The sequence below is a fragment of the Pagrus major genome, chromosome 5 (assembly GCF_040436345.1).
Source record: "Pagrus major chromosome 5, Pma_NU_1.0".
In the NCBI taxonomy this organism is placed as follows: Eukaryota; Metazoa; Chordata; class Actinopteri; order Spariformes; family Sparidae; genus Pagrus; species Pagrus major.
The window spans coordinates 31,641,964-31,666,034 of NC_133219.1; the positions used below are offsets into that span (position 1 = coordinate 31,641,964).

The 24,071-nt window shown below is 40.4% G+C and overlaps 1 protein-coding gene across 2 annotated transcripts; it reads left to right on the plus strand.

Moving 5' to 3' along the window:
• Positions 1–1,615: 1,615 nt before the first annotated feature.
• On the plus strand, positions 1,616–19,797 carry rnf122 (ring finger protein 122). 2 transcript variants are annotated; one of them, XM_073467260.1, is made up of 6 exons: positions 1,616–2,025; positions 8,403–8,559; positions 15,985–16,030; positions 16,126–16,167; positions 16,274–16,356; positions 18,086–19,797. In XM_073467260.1, exons 1-6 carry the CDS (start codon positions 2,001–2,003, stop codon positions 18,198–18,200), a joined length of 468 nt encoding a protein of 155 aa, XP_073323361.1. In that variant the 5' UTR covers positions 1,616–2,000; the 3' UTR covers positions 18,201–19,797. The 2 variants fall into 2 exon arrangements, with proteins under 2 accessions (XP_073323361.1, XP_073323362.1); XM_073467261.1 differs by having other exon boundaries at positions 1,690–2,025; positions 16,277–16,356.
• Positions 19,798–24,071: the final 4,274 nt, after the last annotated feature.

A 24,071-nucleotide genomic window follows, 5' to 3' on the forward strand; every position in this document is an offset into this window, starting at 1 on the left:
CGTTTAGACCTTCATAGGGAAATGAAATTGACAGAGAAGTTAACTGAATAAATAAAATTGTATTCATATTAAACAGCATAAGGCAACTGTCCTCCAAGGGCCACAAAGACCTCTAGGTTGATACATTTAGTTTTAAATGTGCTACGAGGAAAAATTAACTATGAAACAGTCACAGTAAACGAGACATTCTGCAAGAAGATTGGCTATTTCTATATACTTATTCATAATGCCTGTCAGCAGGTCACATAAGCTATTATCATAAGTCATTAAATGAAAATAATTTTTTATGGTGGAGCGCTGAGATTGAATTGAGGGGTCTGTCTGAGGAAAGAAGCTGCTCTGTATTCTGGTGGTACGGCACTAAAACACGGTTTGCTTTGTTTCACCAACATCATATTACACTTATTTATCCTACAAAGCCACTAATAGATAGATTACCTCATAAACCTATAAACCTGAAAACAGCTGCGTTTAAAAAAAAGGAAAATACTATTCAAAGACATTTATTCATGTCATTATCACAAAATAACAAATGTTGTTTTCTCGAGATAATGAGATAATTTATCATGAGAATAATCTTTGTTTCACCAATTGATTTGATATGCAGGTAGGTACATTATGGCTGTAAGGGATAGAAGGCTGTTATTATGTAGTGTTTGTTTCCACACTGATTAAGATCTTTACGACATGAGGCGGTGGTGCTCATGCTGCTTTTGTCCACAGGGGGCGCCAGAATCAACAAAAATGGATGTTTCTTGTTGCACCTTTAAGGTTTTGGTTGAAAGTTTATTCTTGATCTTGGAAAGAGTAGTTGGACAAAAAAAAAAAATCTCCATCAGGGTCTTTAAACTGCATCTCATGTTTTAAAAAAAATCTTTTTTCAAAGCATCCTCAGTTTAAATGCAAACAACAACAACAACAAAGAAACGGCGTAATCCAAGTCTCTGGAAGCTATCTAGAAATTCACTTACATCCTAAATGCCGAAATCTGAAATAACTGCGGCTGCTAAGCTAAAATCGTAAGCGCGTACACCCCGTCTAAAGTGGGGGCACAAGCTCGACCACGTGTCAAGGGTGTAAATAACATCTTTTCAAATCCATTTGGGATGTCAGGGCTTCTGGAGACTTGGATTATGCCACAAAAACTGAATGGTGCCATTTTATGTCCAAACAGTCCAAATACATTCAGTTTATTATCACATAAGACAAAGAAAATTAGCTATTTATGAAGAAAATATTACAAATCAATCACATATGATATATGTATTTGATATTTACCCCATGCATAGAAAATGTTTGGGGGGGGGGGGGGGCAAAAGGGGCCACAACTAATCTTTGCCCCGGGGTTTACCTCCAGCCCTGTGAGACGACTTGGACTCATGACCTCAATAGTTTTTAATATCTTGGCATTGCTGTCGTCCTGTGATGAATTAACCCGTAAAGCACGCATGAATAAGACAGAGGGAGGTGATGGTGGAGGACACAGCCAGGCCCGTCACCAACACACGCCGACCCGGGCGACCTGACGATTGGCCCCGCCGCACGTCAGTCACGTCTGCGTGGTGGGGGGGGCGGGAGCAGGAGCATCGAGCCAGTGCTCCAGTTCGCCCTCCTCTTCTCTCTAACAGATGCTGCTGCTGGGTCACTGTTATGCCCGTCTATTAATAATAACAGAGCCACAGCGAGGAGACGAGGAGAGGAAATCCACATCTACATTTCTCGATTTTTTTTTCTCCAACCAGCGCGCAAATAATGTGACATAACCCCGCTTCAACTTCCGACAAACGCTTCTTTGTATTCGTCTGTTTTTTTTTAATTATTATTATTATTCTACCACAGGTGCTATTGTGTGCTTCACCTTTTATTTCACCACACTGCTGGCAGACAGTCTCTGGCTCTGCTCCTGCACTTTATTGCGGCCATCCATCTGCTCGGGCGGCTGCGGCTTGTTGGTAAACACGAATCGGATCCCGCCGGCAAGGACTCCCTCTGGTGCATTGATGCACCCGTTTCAGTGGTGTAACGGTGAGCAGTCATTTTATATCTGTTAGGCCTCTCTGTCTGTCACACAATGTGTGTAATGTACAGCCTGGTATCTCTAGTAGCTCCACGGCAGCGGTGTTGTAGGACAAGACTGTAGTCTCTAGTGTTTTCTATATTTAGACATTTCCTCTGTGAGAGAAGACAATCCGTCGCACCTTCACCTACTAAAAAAAACAAAAGACTTCCTTAAGAGACTCACATTGTGCTTCACAGTGACTTGAAAGTGTCAACACTTTTTTATAAGCAGCATATAAACGTTTCATCAATGCTTTATGACACTGTGGTGTTCAAACTGGGGTCCTTGGAAGGCATATGGTTGGCTTTTTTTGATTGATTATACTTCATATTGATCTTAGTTTGATCATTGGTTGATTATAAAGACTTTTCTCATTGTTCTCATTGTTTCTCTATTGTCATAGTGTTTAATCTTTAAATACTCTGAAATTCTTACAGATTTCGGTTGGTGGCTAGTCACAAAAAGGCAGTAATCATTTTGACTCCTGACCCCAGTTTATGTAAAATATAAACGTAATATGCTATTGGTGTGTGTTTAATATCCATACTCATGTTGACGATCAGGATCAGGCCGAGGTGTCAAGGACTCTCGCTGAGAGAAGTCATTTAGTGGTGGATCTCGAATGTGTAGCCATCGACGAGACTTTTCTCATCTTAAAGCATAAAAACAGAACAAACAGTCAGAGGGAAACCTCTCAAATTTGGGGTCAGGGGTCTAATGTGCATCTGTTTGGGGGGTTTTGACCTTAAATATTTGGGAACTCCTGTGTAACACACTATAATGTAGGTGTATAAAGTACTGTAAGCTATATATATGTTAATTAATGTACGTGTTAACAACTAAAGCTCCTCCTGTGGGCAGCCATAACTGATGCAGGATGTTCCAATGTTGAATGACAATATAGTAAAAGACAGTTGTTATAATTAAGCACGGGATGAATTGAAATTAAATGTGATTCACGATATTATCCTGATAATCATCAAAATATTCTCAAAACTTTACAATAAAAACTAAAACAAATACCAGAATGGGACTGTACGTCAGCGAGCGAGACAGCTTTTTCAAGTCATTTGCGTGATCATATATTCTCAATTATGTAAATTCACGATGATCCTGATAATGAAAATTCACAACGATCAACTTATTGTGAGAAAAAAATACATGTCTCTGTAGGTGAAGTTAAAATTATTGGCAAATCCTTTACAGTAATACACCTAAAAATGTCCTTATATCTGCTTATAATTACATTATTAGAGCTACAACATCAAGAACAGATCATTTATCAATAAGCTATTTAAATACTAAATTTAAATTACAATGTTTTGGATCCTTTCTTTATCGTACGCGATGGTTAACTGAATATCTTTTTGATTTTGGACTATCGGTCAAATAAAACAAGCTATTTCAGTACATCACCTTCGTCTGAGGGAAATTACAACAGGCTTTTTTTCTGACAAGAGGATTCATCAATAATGAAGTAATGCTTTAGAAGCAGCCGTGCACGTAATGATGTGTGTGTATCCAAACTAATTTCCCTTAAAGGTCTGATGTGAACATGTTCAAACAGTGATTATCCAAACATTTAATCAATTTGTGTATTGACTGGTAGAATAAGGGACTGCTTAATCAATAGAATCCTTTATTTCCATCTAAACTAACTCTAACCGAGCGCCACACAAGGCCCGTCGTTGTGCTCTCTCTGTATAACGTGTTGCCTCTCTGAGTAATCCTGTTTACACTGACTGACTCTATCTGAAGCCTCTCGCTTACTTACGCTCTTCTCGGCCTCGGCCAATTATCTTAAAAACGTCTACGTCTTGTTTTGAAACTGCTGTTTGGAGACAAAATGAATCCCTTCATGTTAAGTCAGTGTGCTTCACTGTCACGGGGCGAGACCTGGTGAAGATGATGGATTAGTGGTCTTCTTTCCCCTGACTTTCGCCTGTTTAAGTGCAGCGGCAGCCACAGCAGCCTCCTCGGCCGACTGTTGGTGGTGTTCAGACAAGAACAATTACTCCCTTTGTGCTGCTCAACTCCCCTGCTATTCATAGGGGAAATAGTACAACACACACACACACACACACACGGTATCAAAGAGTGACATTCTGCTGGAAAATGAAGCAGTATCAGGCAGCCACAGCTCAGCGTCTGCTCCTGTGTGTCAGGATATCTGTGATCATGCCTATTTGTCCCTGTATTTATGCGTGACACATGTAGAGCCTTCGTGCATGTGATGGGGACTTTTGGGCCCAACCTACTTTCTGCTTGAAAACCAGCAGCAGTCATGCAGGCAGGCTTGAGTGTTTCCCCCCATGTGAACTGTTGAATATTTGATGGCAAGTTCTGTCTTTAGTGCAAGCAGCAGCAGCAGCAGAAGCAGCTTTGTGTGAACACGGCGTATATAGGACAAAACCCCACCAGGCATCTCGTAGGAGCTGTCAGGGAAGCTGCCATAGTCGAGGTATTTTACAGCTCTATCAAATCACGGAGGGACTTTCCTGCCTTTTTGAACAAAAACACGAGAATCTGTCTGGCAGCTCAATACGACTGACTCACAATCTCCTCTGTCGTCGAAATGAGAACTTTCGCTAAGGCTAGCCTCCATCCTTTTTTTCTGCATCTGCTACCCTGGGCGCCATGGCAATGGGCGCCTCCTGAGTGTGCCAATATATAGGTCAGTGGTTATGTGGGGCTCCACCCAAAGTGAAAGAGCACATATAGCTGTCTGCTCTCCAAGCATACAAAGGTACACGTGGGCGCCCATCCATACAGACAGTCATGACATGACAAACACACAAAGACTTGAATATAAATGACCCAGATTTGTGTGTCTGCAGCAGCTTCACAGGTGATTTGTGCCATCAGCTGTGCAGTGACATGAATACAGGAACAGAGATATGACTCCCCCCCCCCCCCCCCCCCCCCCCCCCCCCCAACCTCCTCGCTGTGTGTGTCTCTTTGTCTGCTGACGATCTGTGCGAAGCAGATCGTTCCGCAAATGTGAAGATGATGGAGAAAATTAGGTCTGTTGGTTTGCGTGTTCACATCTTCACGTGTGTCCAGCTGCAGTGGAGACAATCATAAATATGCTGCACATGTTGGGTTTTCAAGGTGGATTCCAATGACAAACAAGAGTAGGGATTTTCTGACAAAACCTCAACAGCGTCCGAGGTGTCCTGTATGGGGAAGGGAAAAAGTCCCTCATTCAAAAGTAAAAGTACAGAAGGATTATCATCAAACTGTAAAGTATTCATCCTGAATAAAAAATGCCCCTGTGACTGATATGTTATTGTATGACATTATTAGATTTTTATGACTTTTGCATCAATGTGTAAAAAACATTTTACTGGTGTAGTCATTAAATCTGAAGCTAGTTTTAACCACTTTACATACAATTGGGTAGTTTAATAATGATTTTTCTAATAGGCCCTGACCAATGTTTCGTTTCTGCACATATGTCAGTCGATAGATGACAAGAAACTGACGTACAGAAATGCCAGAGAGCGTCACTATTCTATAGTTTGTCCACCAAAGAGTAGTGACAAGTTTATTTTTCTACAGTGAAATGTCCTGACTGTGGGACATTTCCAGGCATGTTTTTGGCAACTAAAACAGTTATTTTAAGCCAAGACGTGATTTTTTTCCCTAACCATAAGCTAGTAGTTTTTGTGCCTAAACCTAACCAGACCGTAAGCACAGCATTGTGAGAATGAGAATAGAGAATTGAACCTAAAGGAGTGCAAAGTTGCAACATAGAGAAACGTTTCGTTTAAACGTTTTGCAGAAAATACAATTAAACGATTTGAAATTTAGTGTTTAATCTTTAAATACTCTGAAATTCTTACAGATTTCGGTTGGTGGCTAGTCACAAAAAGGCAGTAATCATTTTGACTCCTGACCCCAGTTTATGTAAAATATTGGCTATTGGTGTGTGTTTAATATCCATACTCATGTTGACGATCAGGATCAGGCCGAGGTGTCAAGGACTCTCGCTGAGAGAAGTCATTTAGTGGTGGATCTCGAATGTGTAGCCATCGACGAGCCTCGATAAATGAAGCATCACTGCTCATTCAGAGAGAGTGGAACTAAGAGGTGGGAAGTATTGATCCTCTCATACTGCAATTTCCACTGTGAGGCGGGAGAAATGTCAAATAGAAATGTCAACGTGTCACTTCGGCTGCAGGAGTGACTAGAAATACCAGGATCGATTAAAAAAACTGTGCCCCAAGAAAACAATTCCAATCACAGGGATATGAAACTGCTAAAGGGCTTCATCCCTCCATCCATCCATCCATCCATCTGTTCATCTGTCTGCTCACTGATCCATACATCCACCCATCCGTCTGTCCAGCTATACATATGTTTGTCCACCTGTACATGTACCCATTGTTCAGTCCGTCTGTCCATCCATCCATCCATCCATCCATCCATCCATCCATCCATCCATCAAACCATTTGCTCATTCATCCGTCCGTCTGACTGCCTGCCCCTCTGTCCGTCCATCCATATATCCGTCCGTCCATCCACATCCATCCATTTGTCCATCCATCATTCCATTTGTTCATTCATCATTCCATTTGTTCATCCATCCCTCCGTCTTACTGTCCGTCTGTCTGTCTGTCCATCCAACCGTCCATCCATCCGTCCATCCATCCATCCATCTATCCATCTATCCACCTGTCTGTCTTTCCATCCATCCGTCCGTCCGTCCGTCCATCTGTCTGTCCGTCTGCCGTCCATCCATCCAACCATCCATCCATCATCCATCCATCCATCCATCCGTCCGTCTGCCGTCCATCCATCCGTTCATCCATCCATCCATCCATCTAGTTAGTTTCTCTTTATTTCCAGTTGTTTCTCCATCCGTCTACTTTATAGAATTCTTAGCCCACTCAGAGTCATACAGTCATACAGGGCGGGAGTCGATCCCAGCATGCACTAGGCAAGAGGCGAACTGCTCCTTGGACAGGTTACCAGTTGATCTTAGGGCTAGTAACCGTAGACAGACACATACACACCTACAGGCAGTCCACATGAGCTGCATGAGACACAGGAAGTGCTACACAATAAGGAGTGGCTGAAGAATTTGTTCCTGGCAAAGCTCTTGAATAATTTCAAGTAGTACATTTTGTGTCTATTAAAAGATAAGTTGTTGTCGTGTGGCTTTGAAGGCCAAGAGTCAGGGGCTCTCTATTATGATTCAACAATACACAAGCTGATTTCGCTGATTACCACCTTGTCTCTGGGTGAAGTCGTGCTAATCAGTGACATCAGCTGCTGTAGTGTTTGATCAAAATGGAAACCTGCACACTGCCGCGGCCCTCTGTGGTACACAGCCTCCTGTTCCTGTCTCCTAATGTGAAGAGGTTCGTAATCAGCAGACTGCGATGAGTCTTGCGTTACCTCCGGTTCACTATCACTCACTGGGTTAGTGTGACCCTGATCTCACAATGTCCCCTCTCACATACAGATACTGACTTCTCATTACTCATACAGACGGACAAAACACAAGTGTGCTCGCTGTCTCTCTTTGTTTCAGTCTGTATAATCTACAGCTGTTTCTCTCTCGGTTAGTTTCTCCCTTGAGATTTGTGGTTCTTCTCAATTTATTTAAACCTGATGAGTAGCACAATAAACACAACCCGTCAAATACTGTAAACTGACCTTTGAATACTGTAAACTGCAAATGTACTGCAACCTGTCCGATGTCACGCCACGTTTCCCCCTCAATCCTTACCCTCCCCCATCCCTCCTCCTCTGACCTTGACCGCAGACAGCAGTGCTACAGTGATAATCTATTTCATGGTAAAACAAACACGCGCAGGAGTGTAGCATCAGAGCAAGAAGGATGAAACATAGATGGGCACTTTTAATGGGAAAACCAAGTGTTTGCATTGGAACACGCTGCTAAGTTTTCATCTGTAACGTACATGTCATTTGTAGAGCATATGGATGAATCACCTCCCTCTACAGAAGAATACAGATATCATGATCTAGTCGTCAGTGTCTTAAAAAGAGGGGTTAGAGTGATCTATGACTGTTATCGGAGAACAAAGAGGTGTAGATCTGCCGTGTTGACAGATACAACTGTGTTGCTTGGATACCGCATTAATAGTGTTTCACATGATTATTAAGGACATTGTTGAAAAGGACTCTTTTACCATGACAGGAAAGTGCAGTGTTCGTCTTCCTCTACCTCTTTCTTTGTGTCTGTGCGTACGTGTGTGTGAAGCTTTAATTTGTTGCTTCCATTAGCGGCAGATGGAGCTGCAGGTCTTCATGTTTGGAAACATATTGTTGGCTAATCTCTTTCTGTAAATCTTCCCTCTCTGTCTTTGTTTAGGGTGCTTCTGTGGTCTGGGACTGGTTTACTCCAACAAGTCGTGCACCATGCCGCCCATCACCTTCCAGGACCTGCCCCTCAACATCTACATGGTGATCTTTGGGACAGGCATCTTCGTCTTCATCCTGAGCCTCATCTTCTGCTGTTACTTCATCAGGTGAGGGGCAAGAGAAGCAGGGATGTGTGATTAAAAACAGGAAATGTGTCGGGGTGACACATTCATTTAGTCATAAACTGAAGTATTGGATGAAGAGAAATTTTGACTTGATGATGGCAAAAGATCACCAAAGTGGCTGGGATTCACCCTCTTGGGACTTTGAATGTCTGTAATGACATTTCACGGCGATTCATCTAATACCGCTTTACCGCCATCAAAAAGAGCGGGTCTACACAGGACTTTTAAACGCGGGTCAACCCGCTAAAAATCAACTATTGATCTATTGATCCCATTCCCATAGACTGCATCGCAAATTCCTTCTTTATTTACGTGCCACCACCGGATGTTGATAACATGTCATCACTTCGCGCGGTGGACTTTAGCGGTTCACCGGGGTCTTACATTTAGATCAAAGCCGAGCTGAGGTAATAAAAACCCGGGCCTACTGCAGAGTCATTTGATCGAGTTTACACATTCCCATTGCTCACAAAAGCTCGATCTTAGCGGGTGTAAGTGGGATTTTTGACCAGTGGAAAAGGGGTATAATAGTTGTTGAGATATTTCCGTTTGGACCAATGTGGTGGACTGACCAACATTGCCATCCTGAAATAGTCACAGTAGATAGATTGTGTGTGTCTCTGTGTGTGTTTGTGTGTGTGTGTAAAGGCGTGAAACACAGTGAGGGAGGGACAAAAAAAAGAAAGAGGAACAGGGTGACCTCTCCCGCTGTTGATTGTGAACTCCCTGATGAGCTGAGGGGACGTTTGTGTCTGAAGGACGGGATATGAGGCAACAGGAAGCTTCCCGTCACAATGTGTGAGGACAGCAGAGAGGAAAGCTGCAGAGAGCCTCTGCTCAGAATAAACACGGCCTGAATAGCACGCAGTGGGAGTACACAAAAACGACACACATGAACGTCTGCGGTGTACAGCACCTCATGAGGAAACGTCAACACCTGCTGCAGGGTTTGTTTTTTATCTTGAGCCTGAACATCTGTATTTGGCAAAATTCCTGATGTCTTGTAATGTGGTGTGCTAATTTTAGCGCTGTCCAAATCGCCCGCGTTGTCGAAATGTCAAGCATAAAAAAAAAAAAAAAAAGGGGGAGGAAGTTAGACATACAGAACCAACTGGAACAGGTCACTAACAGTGATAGCTGGTAAACAGTGGGTACAGTGCTTTTTGATGGACTTTGTGCAATTGCCTCTTGTGTGGCTCATTTTCTTTCTTTCATATTATATAAATGAATTCTGTCAACAGCACCGAGTGAAGTAGACACAATCCTAACAACCTAATCAATATCTTGATGCCTTTAAAACATGTTTAAAGTTCATTCTTGACCTCAAAACAGCCTATAACCACAACACCACCATATTTGTTGGATATTTTATAGAGTGATTACAATATTTTAAATTAGCTATAATTAATAAGAACAATGTATCAAATGTGAAAACCAGGTGAACTTGTGACTGGTCTGAACCTGCAGCTCGACTTCACAGACTTTATAGTGAGATTCATCTCATTGTTTAACCGTCCGACTCTCAGCTTTACTATTTCACTTCACCTTCACTGCTTTCCTTCTTCTTCAAACACTGCAGGCCTCCAAAAAACACACTGATGATCGCGAAACAGCCAGCAGACACAGTTACCGACTAGCTGGTGAACATGTGGACTGTTTAGCAGCTAAAGAGCCAGCTATTTCCCTCAGGAGTTGGTTGCGAGCTATCAGAGCGTTAATACCCCCAAACAACAATATTTATAACTCCTAATGAATGTTAATGCTGCTCTGTAACTGCTGTGTGTAAATGAGCATCTGTTTTCTACCACGCTTGCATTACATCTTACAGGTCAAAAGGTCAGCGTTGTTTCATGGCTTGTTTTTGCTGCCCCCAAACAGTTTTTGAATTAAATTGACTAGTTTTTGACAGATAAATGAGGGATTTGGTGATTACAGTCTGACCTGCAGGTCCATTCGGTAGCTGTTCTGGAGCTTTTGATCATATCACATAATCTTCATTAACAGGTTTATCTGATGTCAGATTTCCGTTTTTTTCTGAGCAGTTTTAAGGATGTCTCATTCATGTTGACTTAAAAAAACTCCACCTGGTGATGAAGATCATGCTGTTCTTACTTCGTGGTACAATTATTTTTTAACAGCTGTTCAGGAAGGCGCAGGAATGAACTTTGAACCTCTTTTTTTAATCCAACGTGTGTTACGATCAAGAGCTATTAAGTGGACGCTGTCATTAGATTCATTTTTAAATGATAAAAATCATTTTGAGAAAGTGACAGGATGAATCCTGCCCCGTATTAATTTCTTTTTTCTCTTTTAGTTTAGTTTGGAGATGTAGTTATTTTGAAAAACGGGGAATTCCTATCTGAACTCTGTTAAATATTAAGTCGGTCGGTCACAAACGGCTGGACTGGGATCATATTTCAGGCCAGAATCTTGCTAAGTTTCAAGTTTCAAGAGCAATTAAGGAAATACATATTTACATATATTGTTATTGTGAACTTTTAGAGAGTTTGTTTTCCATCTGGCATTTCCTCACAGCTCTGACTGGAATTGTGTTGATGACCATGAAGCTATGGGAGCTCTGAATAACTACTTCCACCTGACAAAAAAGTGGATATAGGTCATTAGAGGCCGACCGATAAATCTGTTGGCTTAAGTTATCAGCTGACTTTGGCCTCTCACAGATAGATCCGTATCAGCATATATGTTGTTTCTCTGCTACTCTTTTTTTTAAAGATTATAATGCAGAAAAAGATGCTTGGGTGCTATATAATTATTAGTTGATTAATTAATTCCATTACACATCTATGTCACAATTGTTTAATAACCACACAAAAATAGTGTCTATACCAGCCAATATATTGACATCGGAATAATATCAGTATCAGCATCCACCCCCCAAAATCAAGCATCAGTCGGGCTCCAGAGGTCATATTTTCCAGATTATTTCAGTGCATTCGCTTCCCTGCTTTCCGACATAGCATGACTGCGTTTATTAAAACACAGAATCCACACAGGAGAGGTAGCTGTGATATGATTTACCGAAGGCGACCCTGCTAGGATCATTTTTTCTACCTTGCTCGAGAAGGTATTTGTAATTTTTTCTTTCTCCTGTGCTGTCCATTTTCTCGCCACATTGGTCGTCCACACACACTCCATGCACTGACTGAACGTTGTGTTGACGTGTGTGTGTATGTGATACAGACATCAGGTTAAAAGCAGTTGGGCGGGCTGTCCATCTACGTTTCTGAGGGACTGTAGCTGCCCTGTGTTGTTTTCTGTTTGAGTTACACATTTCATTTAGCATTTTTAAAACTGGCCTGACACTCTCAGTTTCTTTCAGCCAGTCCAGTCTGGCATCCAACAAAATAAGCACCAATCACACAACCAGAACACATATCACTATTTAGTTCAGATTTATCATGTTGTAGTGAGGTCAGACACTTTTCTGTCATTATGAATGTTTTGTTTGGCCTGGGCTCGCCAATAAATTGATCATCAACTCTCCAGAAAAGCTGGGATCCTTCCTGTTTCTCTTAAAGCCTCTGAATCATAACCAATGAGTCACTTCCTTTTGGCCCCATTAACATGCTGAAGGTAGTCTTGGGTAGGAGTGTGATTGTGAATTCATTTATAGACGGGATGATTCATCAGATGAATACTGAGCGATGAATGCTATTCGCCGTCAGGGGCAGGTTTCCTATTATCCCTCTCAGACAGGCTCTGTGTAAATCCTGTGTGTCAGGGAGTTTGTGATGTTCGATTTCAACTTAATCTAATGACTTAAAACATTTCCCTCTGTCTCAATTCATCGATGTGAGATTTTCTCCTTTTAGTCATACAAAGCAATTATATGAAGTTTTTCTAAAAAGCCTTGAGATGTGGGGAGGATTTGCTGAGCACACGCAATCTCATTTAGCCCTTCATATTCAAACTGTGGAACAAACTGGGGGTGTACACAGCAGTGACGGCAGTGCACAAGAGTGCAAAACTGCAAGGGTGCCAAAGCTCTCACCAAAAATATCATATCTTTAATTATGCTCCAATCTGCTCGAACAGCAGCGGGTCTATTTCTCCGTTAAGGAATAGCACAGCGGCGGCAGTACTGAGAGAGATATTATGAGAACCACAATGTGCAGAGGTGTGTTTAGTCTGACACTACAGTGACTGAGAGCATAAATATTAAGCCACCAGGAACGTTCTCCCCAACTAAAGTCACAGACATTAGGACATTATGAAAGTTGTCTCCTTTACCCCGAATGAGCTCAACTTGAGACAAAAGTTATCCAAAACCAACACCTGTGGGACACGCCAGTAGCTCAGTTGGTAGAGCATGCGCCCCACTGTGGCCAGTGCTGCATAAAGCCATGGTGCTCAAAAAAAAAGCAATACATGTGACTGTAGAGATCATTGTCACGACACCAAGTTTGTAGTGTACCACTGGAATAATAACAGTTTTATCTTATTTAATCCAAATCATCAGTCACTTGTTTTCTTGCAGAAATAAAGGTTGATTCAAGTATCTAGTTGTTTGCACGTTTGCATTTGATGTTATGAGAACATCTGTCTCTCCATATGTCTTGTCACATTTAAATTCACTTTTGTTTACAGAGTAACAAATCAAAAACATCATCCTACAAGCAGTACTCTAAAATTTGAGTGAAATTGAGCTTTGTTGTAAAGAAAAGTATTTACTGTTTTCCCAAATACTTTTTTCGACACAGTGAATTCACAAAACATAACGAAAAGAGAAAAAAAAAGGACAACTACTAAGTTGAAAAATGAAACTATTTGGAGCAAGGTGGTTAAGTGCGGTTTGAACTTTAAATAAGACAATTCCTGGACCATGTAGAACCATAAATATGCATCTTGAGACATTTATTGGAAAGTTTTCTTAATGTATACAGGGATCGTTGACTGCAAAAAACAATTGCAACTGCTGGTATTTCTCTTAATTCAGGCCAAGGTGACATATATTTAAGTTCAGTATTTTAACATGCCAAATCCTACACACATATAAAACAAGGAAAAGCAGCAAATGCTCACATTTAAAAAGCTGGAACTTAGTAATTTATTGATAGTTTTTGCTTATAAAATGATTCAAACAACTAGGGAAAGCAGTTTCAGAAGAAATTGCAGTGTGAATGCTGGATGTTGGAAAGCCGACGCTGAACTGCATTGCTGAGTTCAAAAGTTGAATAAAAATAATAATGTATGACAGATGTGGAATATTTTAAGGTATGTTTAAAAGCTGATGCTAAACTGAATTGCTGTCTTTAAATAGCATAAGGAAGCAGATGTAGGAGTATGAATAGTTAGAGATCGTAGTAGCTAAGTCAAATATATTATAAGCTGGCAACTAAACCGCATTGCTTGATATAATGGCTGGGAGCTGAACTGCATAGCTGGCTTATATTTGTAAGGAGAAGCTGCTGAAGGAGTAATAGCTGGGAGCTAAACTGCATTATATTCACACCAATTATTTCATCAGCAGCATGTATTTAGTTGCCAATTAATTTAAACCAATCAATGTATTGTCTAATTATCAGCATGCTAGTATTAAGTATGGTCTTTACTCTGCCGGCACTCAAACACACAATGTCAGTGCCTGATTTGGAATGACGTCTTTGATCTCTTTTGATATCTAAGATGTAGAAATGTTAACATATATTACACACACATTCAACACATTGAATAAAGTGTCAACAGTTCTTTATGAGAAGGAAACCATTGATTTCACTGAGTTTGTGGAAGTTTTTGTGCACCTCTCATTATATTGTCTACACCTGCTGAGTTCATTGTTACTTCATACAATAAGAACTGGTCCACAGTAGCTGTGTGAGGATTTTCTATTCCTGCACACTGGGCACAATAGCTGAGCTGAAACACTGAAAATCCCCATCATGGCCCCCTCTCACCCACTTCACATCATTCTCCAGTCATGGGAAACCTCAACACATGTAAAACGTGTATCCTCACATTGTTCTGCACGGAGGATTGTTAGTGGCAATCAGCGTAAACAATAAACCGAATGACAAAAACAATGAATAACTGTCGTTTCCTTACTTTAAGCAGTGACTCACGGAGATATTTCTCAGTTATTTATTTTTTATTTTTCGAAGCATCAGATCACAAATAAACATTTCATCTTTCATCTCAGCTGCGCTCACTGCATTTAGTTTCAGGCTCAAATCACAGACAGTGATAGACGTTTGCGTCTATGTTTAGTCGTGTAAAAACAGTAGGCCAAAAATAACCGGCTGAACAGACACAGCTCGCCAAGTGATAAAGATCTGCTCTCCATTGTTGGTTTTGGGGGCGTTGCAGGGATTCAAAGACGTAACATACTCATTAGCCGTGTTTGTGTACAAGTGTGTGTGCGTGTGTGTAGTTACATGATTACTTGTGAACAATGTGTGTGTGTGTGTTTGCAGAGAACATGTGTGTGTGTGGCCACCGTAGCTGTTTGAAAAGACAGTTAATTATCAGAGTTTACCCTGCAGTTACACGGCTTCTGTTATCACAGTCTCATCTTTTTACCACATAAACTTGAATCTCAGTGTGAATACAATGACCTGCTGTTGAACTCAGCTTAGAATAAATGCAGGCATCTTTATACCCTAATGTGCAAAACAGTGGAAAGCAACTAAGTGCATGTACTCATGTACTGTACTTACATTACAAGTATCCATTTAATGTCAGACTTTATTCTTATTCCACTACAGTTCAGAGGGAAATATTGTAGTTTAGTCTGTTACATTTCTCTGAAATTTAATAAATCAAAATATTATTGAAATATGGCCAAGAACATACCATTATAAATCAATCATTGTGGTACTACAGAGACGTCCCAGCCTATAAATCTCCAGATGTAAGTGTTTTGAAAATAAAATGCAAAAACTACCCTCCCACTAAAATCTTGACTCAAATCACAATATCTGTCACAACAATAGCAATATGATTGTTTTGCATTTGCAACAGCAATAAAATGCTTTTTTGCCTACATGCTAATGCATCATTAATAATAATCTAATAATAATAACTTTTCTGCATAATAAATAGGAAGAAAATGTGTGGAATAAAAAAAAGGCGACATCTCTGGTTCTGCTGTATCGATTTGGATCATTTGTTTTTAAACTGTCCATTAAGAGTCCAACAGAGTTATGGGAGTACAATGCTAGGCTGATGGACTGCTTTTCGAAACCTGGCGCCTACATTACCCACAATGCAACGTAGCCGCAGAGTGACATCACTGCAGGCAATGTATTAGATTACATGCAGCTTCCTCTGGGGCCACAAAATGCTTTATACTGCTTTTTTCACATATGCAGAAGTACTCCTTCAGTACTCCTGAAGGTTACACAGATCGTAAAGAAAGTTACTCATGAATGTGTTTCTATTCATCCACAGCAAACTACGACACCAAGCCCAGAGTGAGCGGTTTGGATACAGAGAGGTAAAAACTGACTTTAATATTTCGCACTCTTTAAGGCCTAAATAATCAAAATAAAATCTCTCTTAAGCACATTTTGTTTTTTGTCACTCCTGCAGGTGGTTTTAAAAGGAGATCCAAAAAAGTTGAGTCTTCATGGGGTAAGGATGTGATTTCCACTCGTAGGAACAAACACACTTATATAATGCATGATCACTTCATCTAATGGCTGTCTGTCTCACTGCGTCCTGTCTGTCCCTCACACAGCAGACGTGCGCCGTGTGTCTCGAGGACTTCAAAGTGAAAGACGAGCTGGGAGTGTTGCCATGCCAACATGCCTTCCACAGGAAGTGAGTACAGGAGAGCACAGTGGGGTCTTTCTCTGCTCTTGTTACCACTCTGCGCCCGCCTGCCCGGGCTTGTTAAAAATGAAAATGCTCATGTGAGATCCGAAGTTCGGTGATCAGGATTTACACAGGAATATTGGTTCCTGACTGCAGCGCGGCACCGCAGGACGTCTTGTTCAGCAGCACTGACATTCGTTCACTTTCATGCTTCGAGCTCGTAGTAAGATCTTGTATGTTCCTGATGTTTATTAGGTTTTAAGTTACAGTTACTAGTTACTTTGAACATTTTACACACAAAAAAATATGATCAGTTTATGAAGTATATAATACGGAAGCCCCTTAGAGAAATATTTTATTCCCTCTGCGATTCGTCTTTTAAATTCTCTGTAGATTGTTTTTTATTGATTTTTCTGTTCAAACTATTTAACTATTTATTAACATCTTCTATTTATTATAGATTCCTTTATTCCACTGAACCACTTGGCATATTATTATTTTATTTTATTTTATTCTTTTATGACTTTATTTATTACTCTTTGTTTCTACATGTTACTGTATGTTTTAGTATGTGTACAAGGCAATATAATATATAATATAATAATAAAAATGTAGAAAAAATAAAAATAAAAAGAGGGGCAAGTGAGAATTCTTTTTTTTTCTAGTGATCCATTTTCTAAGTCCGATCTAAATTATTTTCTCTCCTATGTTTATGAGTTGAGAACTGGTGGGACAAAAGTTTTGCCAGTTCCCTAATTTTTTTTCCATCTGTGAAAAAAAAAAAAAAATCATGTGTGAAACAAAGTCCGGTGGAAAAAAAAATCACTTAGTTTCACACATGGAAAAACAATTTCTCTTCAAATTTCTTTTTCACATGTTTTCACAAATGGACAAGAAAATTAAGGCACTTAAAAAAGATTGTCCTGGCAAAAAATGTTTTCCACAAGATATGAACACGGGAGAGAAAACAAGTCAGATCAGATTAGAAAAAGGATCACCAGAAAAAATAAATCTTCACTTGCCCCTCAGGGTTTCCAATTGTATAATGGTTGAAGATTAAATCAGCCAACTGAATACAGTATGAAGCGAATTAGCTACAAGCCAACCAGCTAAAAACATCAAAATGCTGCTAATTGATCACTCTTACTGACTACTTTTACTTTTGATACTTGAAGAACTCTTTGCTGCTATAACTTTTATTAAAAAAAAAAAGTCTTGCAGGCAGTAATGGAGTTTTTCATATTATGCTATTTTCCCTAAAAGGTTAAATATGTAACATCTCTGTACTAAAATGTCTAAAAATTACTAGACCTTTGTTTGTGTTTTAATGAGTTGTGTGCGTACATGAACCCAAATGGTTAAAATCCAGAAAAATCAATAGTTTTATTCAAGGTGTGTTTCATTTGGTCGCCTGTCGCTATAACATCTGAGGCAACATCAGATGACACGTGAAGACTTTAACACATTACCTCGTCCTTGAACATTATTCCGTCCAACACACTCAATGAAGACACTGACTCCCATGATCCCACGCTGCTTCATGATGTGATTAACTACATCTTTTGTATTGTTTGGATTGAGAGGCCCGCAGCGCCAGAAATTACGCACGGTGCGTTTAAAGACCTCAATACACAATACTACCACTGTACATGGGTCACAAGTACTGGCTTTAGGTTTGTTTGATAAGAAGTTTGGCTCCGCTTTTGAGGTCTCCTGTCTATGTTCTTCTTCACAGGTGTCTGGTAAAGTGGCTGGAGGTGCGCTGCGTCTGCCCCATGTGCAACAAACCCATAGCCGGCCCCCCTGAGCAGCACCACAGCATAGGGACTCTGTTGGATGAACTGGTGTAACCGCTCAACCCCTGCCAGCCTGGGAGGGACGCCGGCGCCCCCGGCCCAAAACCAGCTGGTTTAAGTTAGCGACCAACAGGACGAGGGACACTGTTTTTGCCGTAAAAACACAGCAAACATGATGATAGTAAGTTGGGGTAACCTAGTTACCACCCGGAGAAAGACTATGAAGGATGCTGTTGCCTAGCAACCATCTCGGAGATGGCAGCACGACACCTTGTAGTGTCTGAGAGATTATCTCCATCCACCCACACATCACTCACTCCACCACTCTTCTTTCAACATCCCCCTATTCACCCGCTCCGTCACATCTCCTCGAGTGAGGTTAATGGCACAGCTGAAGTGGAGGAGACACGGTTGCATTTTTCACAGCAATGTGAACAAGTGAGTGTTCAAGGATGACAAAGGGAGGCACTGACCGCCTCGCTAAGCATGAATGAGTGCTATTTGTCACGGTGGTCACTGATATGAGATATTATCGATATTGGAAGAGGTTATTTTAACTCTGGATGCCACTGGAGGAGAGGATTTGAGACACAGAGGAGATTACACTTCTAACAATCCAGTAATTTAGTTTTTAAAAAAAGGAGAGGTAGAACAAGGGTTTAACAAAAGTTGTCCAGGAGCAAAAAATTTAAGAAAATTTAAAAAATACTGTGGCAAAGACATCAACAGGGTGATTAAAGCGGATTCACGCCTCAGCATGAGGATCTAAATTATTCATAGAAGAAGCAGCTCAAACTGTAGTCCACGTGTAGCAGATTAGTGTCTTTGCTGATTTGTTGAACTGATACTGATGTGTAAAATCCATATGGGTGCCCACCTCTACAGTGATATAATGTATGTTCATGCTCCAGTTGTTTTCTTGTTCAGACATGTTTTTTTGTAAGTGTTAATATAGATGGAAGGAACTGACACCTCCTGTCTCTCGCTGTAACAGTTTGGTTCCTTGTTGAAATATGTTGATATTTTTTTTTTTTTTTTTTTAGATATTGCACTTTGAATTTCACAAAAAAGAAAAAGTTTCCATGCCTTTGTTCTTCTAAAATGTTCGACTAAGGTTTGGATGCGGCACAGCAGGTCCTCTTGTTTTCAGGTGTGGTGAATCTTTTATAAAAGTCTGTGAAGTATCAGAGACGCTGCTTCTTCTGAAGATAAAGGAAGCAGACCTTCTGTGTTGTTCTGTGAATCCATCTGGGGAAGCAATTTAATCTCACTTTCAAACACTTGCATTTTTGTGGCATTATTGCTGGTGATTCAGTTTTTACATTCCTCGGTTGTACCGTAGGGTTATTTTTTTTTGTGATTTACAGCGATTCAGAAAGCGAAACACTGCCTAAATTGAGCACAAAACTCACAAAAGCACATTGAAGCAGATACAGACGGCACCTGCACTGTAATTAAAAGCCAAACACACACAGGTGAGGCTGCTGGAGTCACACGAGTCGGTTGTGTGCAAAGATAAGAAGAAAAAAAAAAAGGAAAAGTCGACACGTGAGAAACGTTCACTGGGATTCTGGCCACATTCCACATTTTTGTAATCCAACAGATGTAAATAACTTGAAACAATAATAAATACAGTTGTCTGTTTTGCTCAGCTTCTCTTGTTTATTTCCCGGTAGTCGTGTATCTGGCGCCATCACCAGGTCATATAAGGTATGAAAACGTTAGTCTATCTACAGTAGATTGCTGATTCTTCACCTTTTTTTTCTTGTGACCCTCGGAAGCCAAACAATACCTTAAATTCCTGTGAGAGGTAATTTAACCAAACACTTAAGTTTTCTTGTTTGTCCTGCTTGTTTTCTTTTTTAAACTTGTTTTTTTATTGTTGACAGACAGACAAAAGGACATCATGTAAAACTGGGTTACACTGCAGCACCACATTCTGTGGGTCCTTGATGTTCATGTTTGTCCTTTAAAACCACACAGGTCCCTCTGATTGATGACATTTATAAACTTAAGTCCACTCCTAAAAGCAGAGGGAAATAATACGAAGTTCACTTCACTTCAGATTCAAATAACATTTCTAGTTTTTCAGTATGTTCAGCATTTTGTAGCTGCATGCCTCAGAGAAAAAGTCAATCATTTCCAAGAGTGTCACTTTGTGTTGAAAAGTGGTGGAGACATAAGATCATATGAGCTCAGAGTAGTTATGATGTCAAAGAAATTGCATAATGGGGCATCAAAATTAATTTAATCTCACTTTTCTTCACTTTTAAACTCATTTTTAACCAAATGTTTTTAAAAAGTGACGGGGACAACGCTAGTCTTTTCAAAAATGTCCCTGGCGTCACCATTGAAAATGACACCTATGATTATTTCATAATGTACATTTCCTGAAATATTTACCCTTTTCAGGTATTGTTGGAGACTCTTTACTCAGCCATCGAAATTAAAATGTTCCCTGCTTTTTAAAGGGGCTAAGGGGCTGCTAACAATTATTTATTAGTCTAATATGCAATTTTTGATTATTCTTTTGATTTATTGTTTTAACTAAAGGGGGCACTGCTCTACAGAATATGAAGCACTGTTGTCTTTAGCGTCAGAAAAAATGGTAGTAGTATCGAGCATTTTGGATTTTTGTTTTATGACAGTTTGAGCGCAGATTTTGACTCGTCTGTCTCTGAGATTTATCAATTTAAACCAAGACTCTCTGCAAGACTGCACACTGCTGAAGGCAATTAAGAGAATTTAGTTTTCAACTTAGGGTGAAAAGGGGCACTATGTAGTTTTTGGAGAATAAATTCAAACTACAATATGAATGAGGTAATAATGCAAACTCAGAAATATTCATTTTTTTCTATAACTGAATAAACAAGCTGTTCTCAGAGGAAAATAAGGTCTGTTTATTCAGTTCATTCAGTCATGAAAATGAGGAGTTAATTTAGTTTATTTAGGCATAATTTTGTTCTGTTATTTCTAAGTAGTGTGTCCTAGCACTAGTAATGTGTGTGTTTGTATCAATTATTTGCTCGACACCTACGTAAGACACACCACTAAGACAGCTGCACAATAAAAGACATCGCAACAATCCAGAGATGTCTTACAGGTGAAAGTTGCCTCACAGCGGTCTAGACAGGATACAGATAGTGTGAATAATCATCTCCATCTCAGCTGCCTTTAGCAATAGTCCTCTGCTGGAAAAAACAATGGTAACCAACTCTGGTAATAATAGTAACAATACAATAGACAGAAAATAAGCTCCACTCTGTATCATATTATACTTAATGCATTCATGTTTTCATTTAAAAGAAAATCCGTTCTATCGAAGACACAACTCCAACATTTAGAGGAGTCAGAGCTCAGGATTTGACACCCGAATGAAAACAAGGACCATCTGTACGCTGCCTCATTAAATGTGCAAGACCCCGTCCTATTGGTGGGATCCAAGCGGTACCTAGCTATTTCCCCGCAACAGATTGCAGGTGGCAGAGCATTGAAAGTCTGAAGGGCAGTCCTTACCCCGGTTGCCTTCTAATTAGACTTAAGGGCAGGGTGGAGCCTTGGACGACCTGAAAGGGAATTCAGGATGAAGGCAGATGGTGTGAGATCTCTGAGGGATGGAAGTGAACACTGGGCCGGATAGAAGAGCGAGAGATGGAAAAGGAGAGGGGAGAGAGGAGAGGAGAGGAGAGGGAGGTGCTGGGAAAAGGTGGAGACTGAGAGGAGAGAGGATGGGGAAGAGAGGAGGCACCTCATCAGGATAACGTTCGCTTTCTTCCTGAAAGGCCACTCAACCCTCAAGATAGAGAGTTATTAAATCATAGTATGGATTCGTAAACTTCTCTGTTTTTTTTAAGCAGGAAGAGACGATCAGTTTAGGATGATGGACGTCGGGTCACAACTTTCCTTTGAGATTCACAGCAACTGGTGATTATAGCTTTTTTTTTTTTTTAAAGTGTCATTTCAGCTTTGTAGAGTGTTAAGTATGTGTTGGAGGGTGATGTTTGCATGTTTCAGCCTGTGATGTCAGTTTTTTGCAATCAGTTTCTATCATGATAGCTCATAAATGAGATGACCCACTGTGATTAACTTGCCTGTAAGGTGTTCGAATGAGATGACAGCGAGATAAAAGCTTTGCAGTCATTTAAAAACAGATGAAAGGCTTTAATGCGAGCCTCGAGAGATGAAAGATTACAGCCATAACTGTATTATTTAAGCTGAAAAGCTGGTGAAGCTATGGACGGATTTTTAATAGCATGAAAGGGTCGAAAACAAGGTGAAATTTTATAAAAACGTACCTGTCCAGTGCTTTAAAAGGGTCTGCATGGTATGAACACATGTATGTGTAATGACCAACACACACACACACACACACACACACACACACACACACACACTGCTTGAGTGGACCTGGAAACATAAGCAAGTCTTTCATGAGATCAGCCTCTACCTGAGCAATAAAGAGCCATCTGTGCTGTGAATAAACTGATGATGGCAACACACACACGTACACACACACGTACACACACATACAGGGTGGAGAGACACACAGAGAAATGCTTGTTTCTGTCACTTCCCACCTTCAGCGTCGTGGCACTCAGAGTGAATGTAAGGTCAGGTTATTTCTCGTTCCTGTGCATTTTAAAGCAGGCAAACCTATAAAACCTGACCAGCGGTCCAACAGCAGCGAGAAGACGGGCTGGTAATGAAGTAAGCTGCTCACACACACACCAGGACAAGACTGATGAGGTTGGTCGGTTTGCTTTTCTCCAGTTTGTCATTTGATTTGTTGGATGTTGTAAGATATTTAGGAGGTTATGTTTACGCCTGTGCCTGTTGGTTGGTTGGTTGGTTTGTTAGCAGGATTACACAAAAACTACGGAACAGATTTCTACAAAACAAGGATGGAGGATGGGTCTTGGCCCAGAGTAGATCCCATTAACTTTTGGTGTGGATCCAGATAGAGAAAGATTCAAGAATATTTTCTCACATTCTTTAACGCTGCGAGACTGGTTGATTTCGTAAGTTTCTCAGGGAATAATGCACGGATCATGTATTAAGGTGGCTGCTATCTATGAGTGAGTACAATTAAAAAAATAGATTTAAATATGTATTATTTAATATTGGATTAGGCTTGACTGAGCTTAAGGGGACTATTGGGCCTTGGCGGAGGTATGCGCTCTACTAAGTGCCTCGGCTTCACGTCTCAGCTTCTTACTCGGCATAGCTCTAGTGATGGAAATGTCAGTCCAGACTGAAATATCTCAACAACTAGAGCATGCTTGTACTCCGGTATACTTTGCTAAACATTTCTGAAGTTTCTCCTGATACTAGAATACCTTACATGGGAATTAGCAAATGCTAGCATGCTAACTCTCTAAAATAACATGGTGAGTCGGTAAAATTTGCACCTGCTTTGCAATATTTTGACCTACTGAGGCGTCTAAAAGACCCTGAAAATAAAACAATCAATGAGAAAAAACACCCCTTGCCGCTCACATTGTGTCCAGATCCTGTAATTAGGCTTTTGCATTTAATTTAAAGGCACAGTACGCACCAAAATCTAAATTACATATTTTTTCGCTTACCAGTAGTGCTATTTATCCGTCCGGACTGTTTTGGTCTGAGGTGCAGAGTTTTGAGATATCGACAGTTGAGATGTCTAGTTTTGATTTTAGGCTCAACTCTCCCTTTAATAGACTTGCTGATATGACTGTTAAACATGTATATTATTCTCATTATAGGGAGTTTCAGCGCTCTGGTGATGCTCTCCTCTTCTCATTAAGCAACACAAACACATTAGTGGAATATTTCAGAGGATCGAATGTTTGGACAGTGCTTGAAGATGCTGCCTGAGGATGTGACAGATAAGGACAACATGAGAAAACAGGAGGACGTCTAATATAACAGCCATATTTTTGAATGTAT

Excerpts from the sequence above, each read along its gene's own strand:
- rnf122 (XM_073467260.1), top strand. The coding sequence starts at position 2,001 with ATGCACCCGTTTCAGTGGTGTAACG. Across the intron at positions 8,560-15,984 it reads TTCTGCTGTTACTTCATCAG|CAAACTACGACACCAAGCCC; the intron begins GTGAGGGGCAAG and ends ATTCATCCACAG. Across the intron at positions 16,168-16,273 it reads AAAAGTTGAGTCTTCATGGG|CAGACGTGCGCCGTGTGTCT; the intron begins GTAAGGATGTGA and ends TCCCTCACACAG.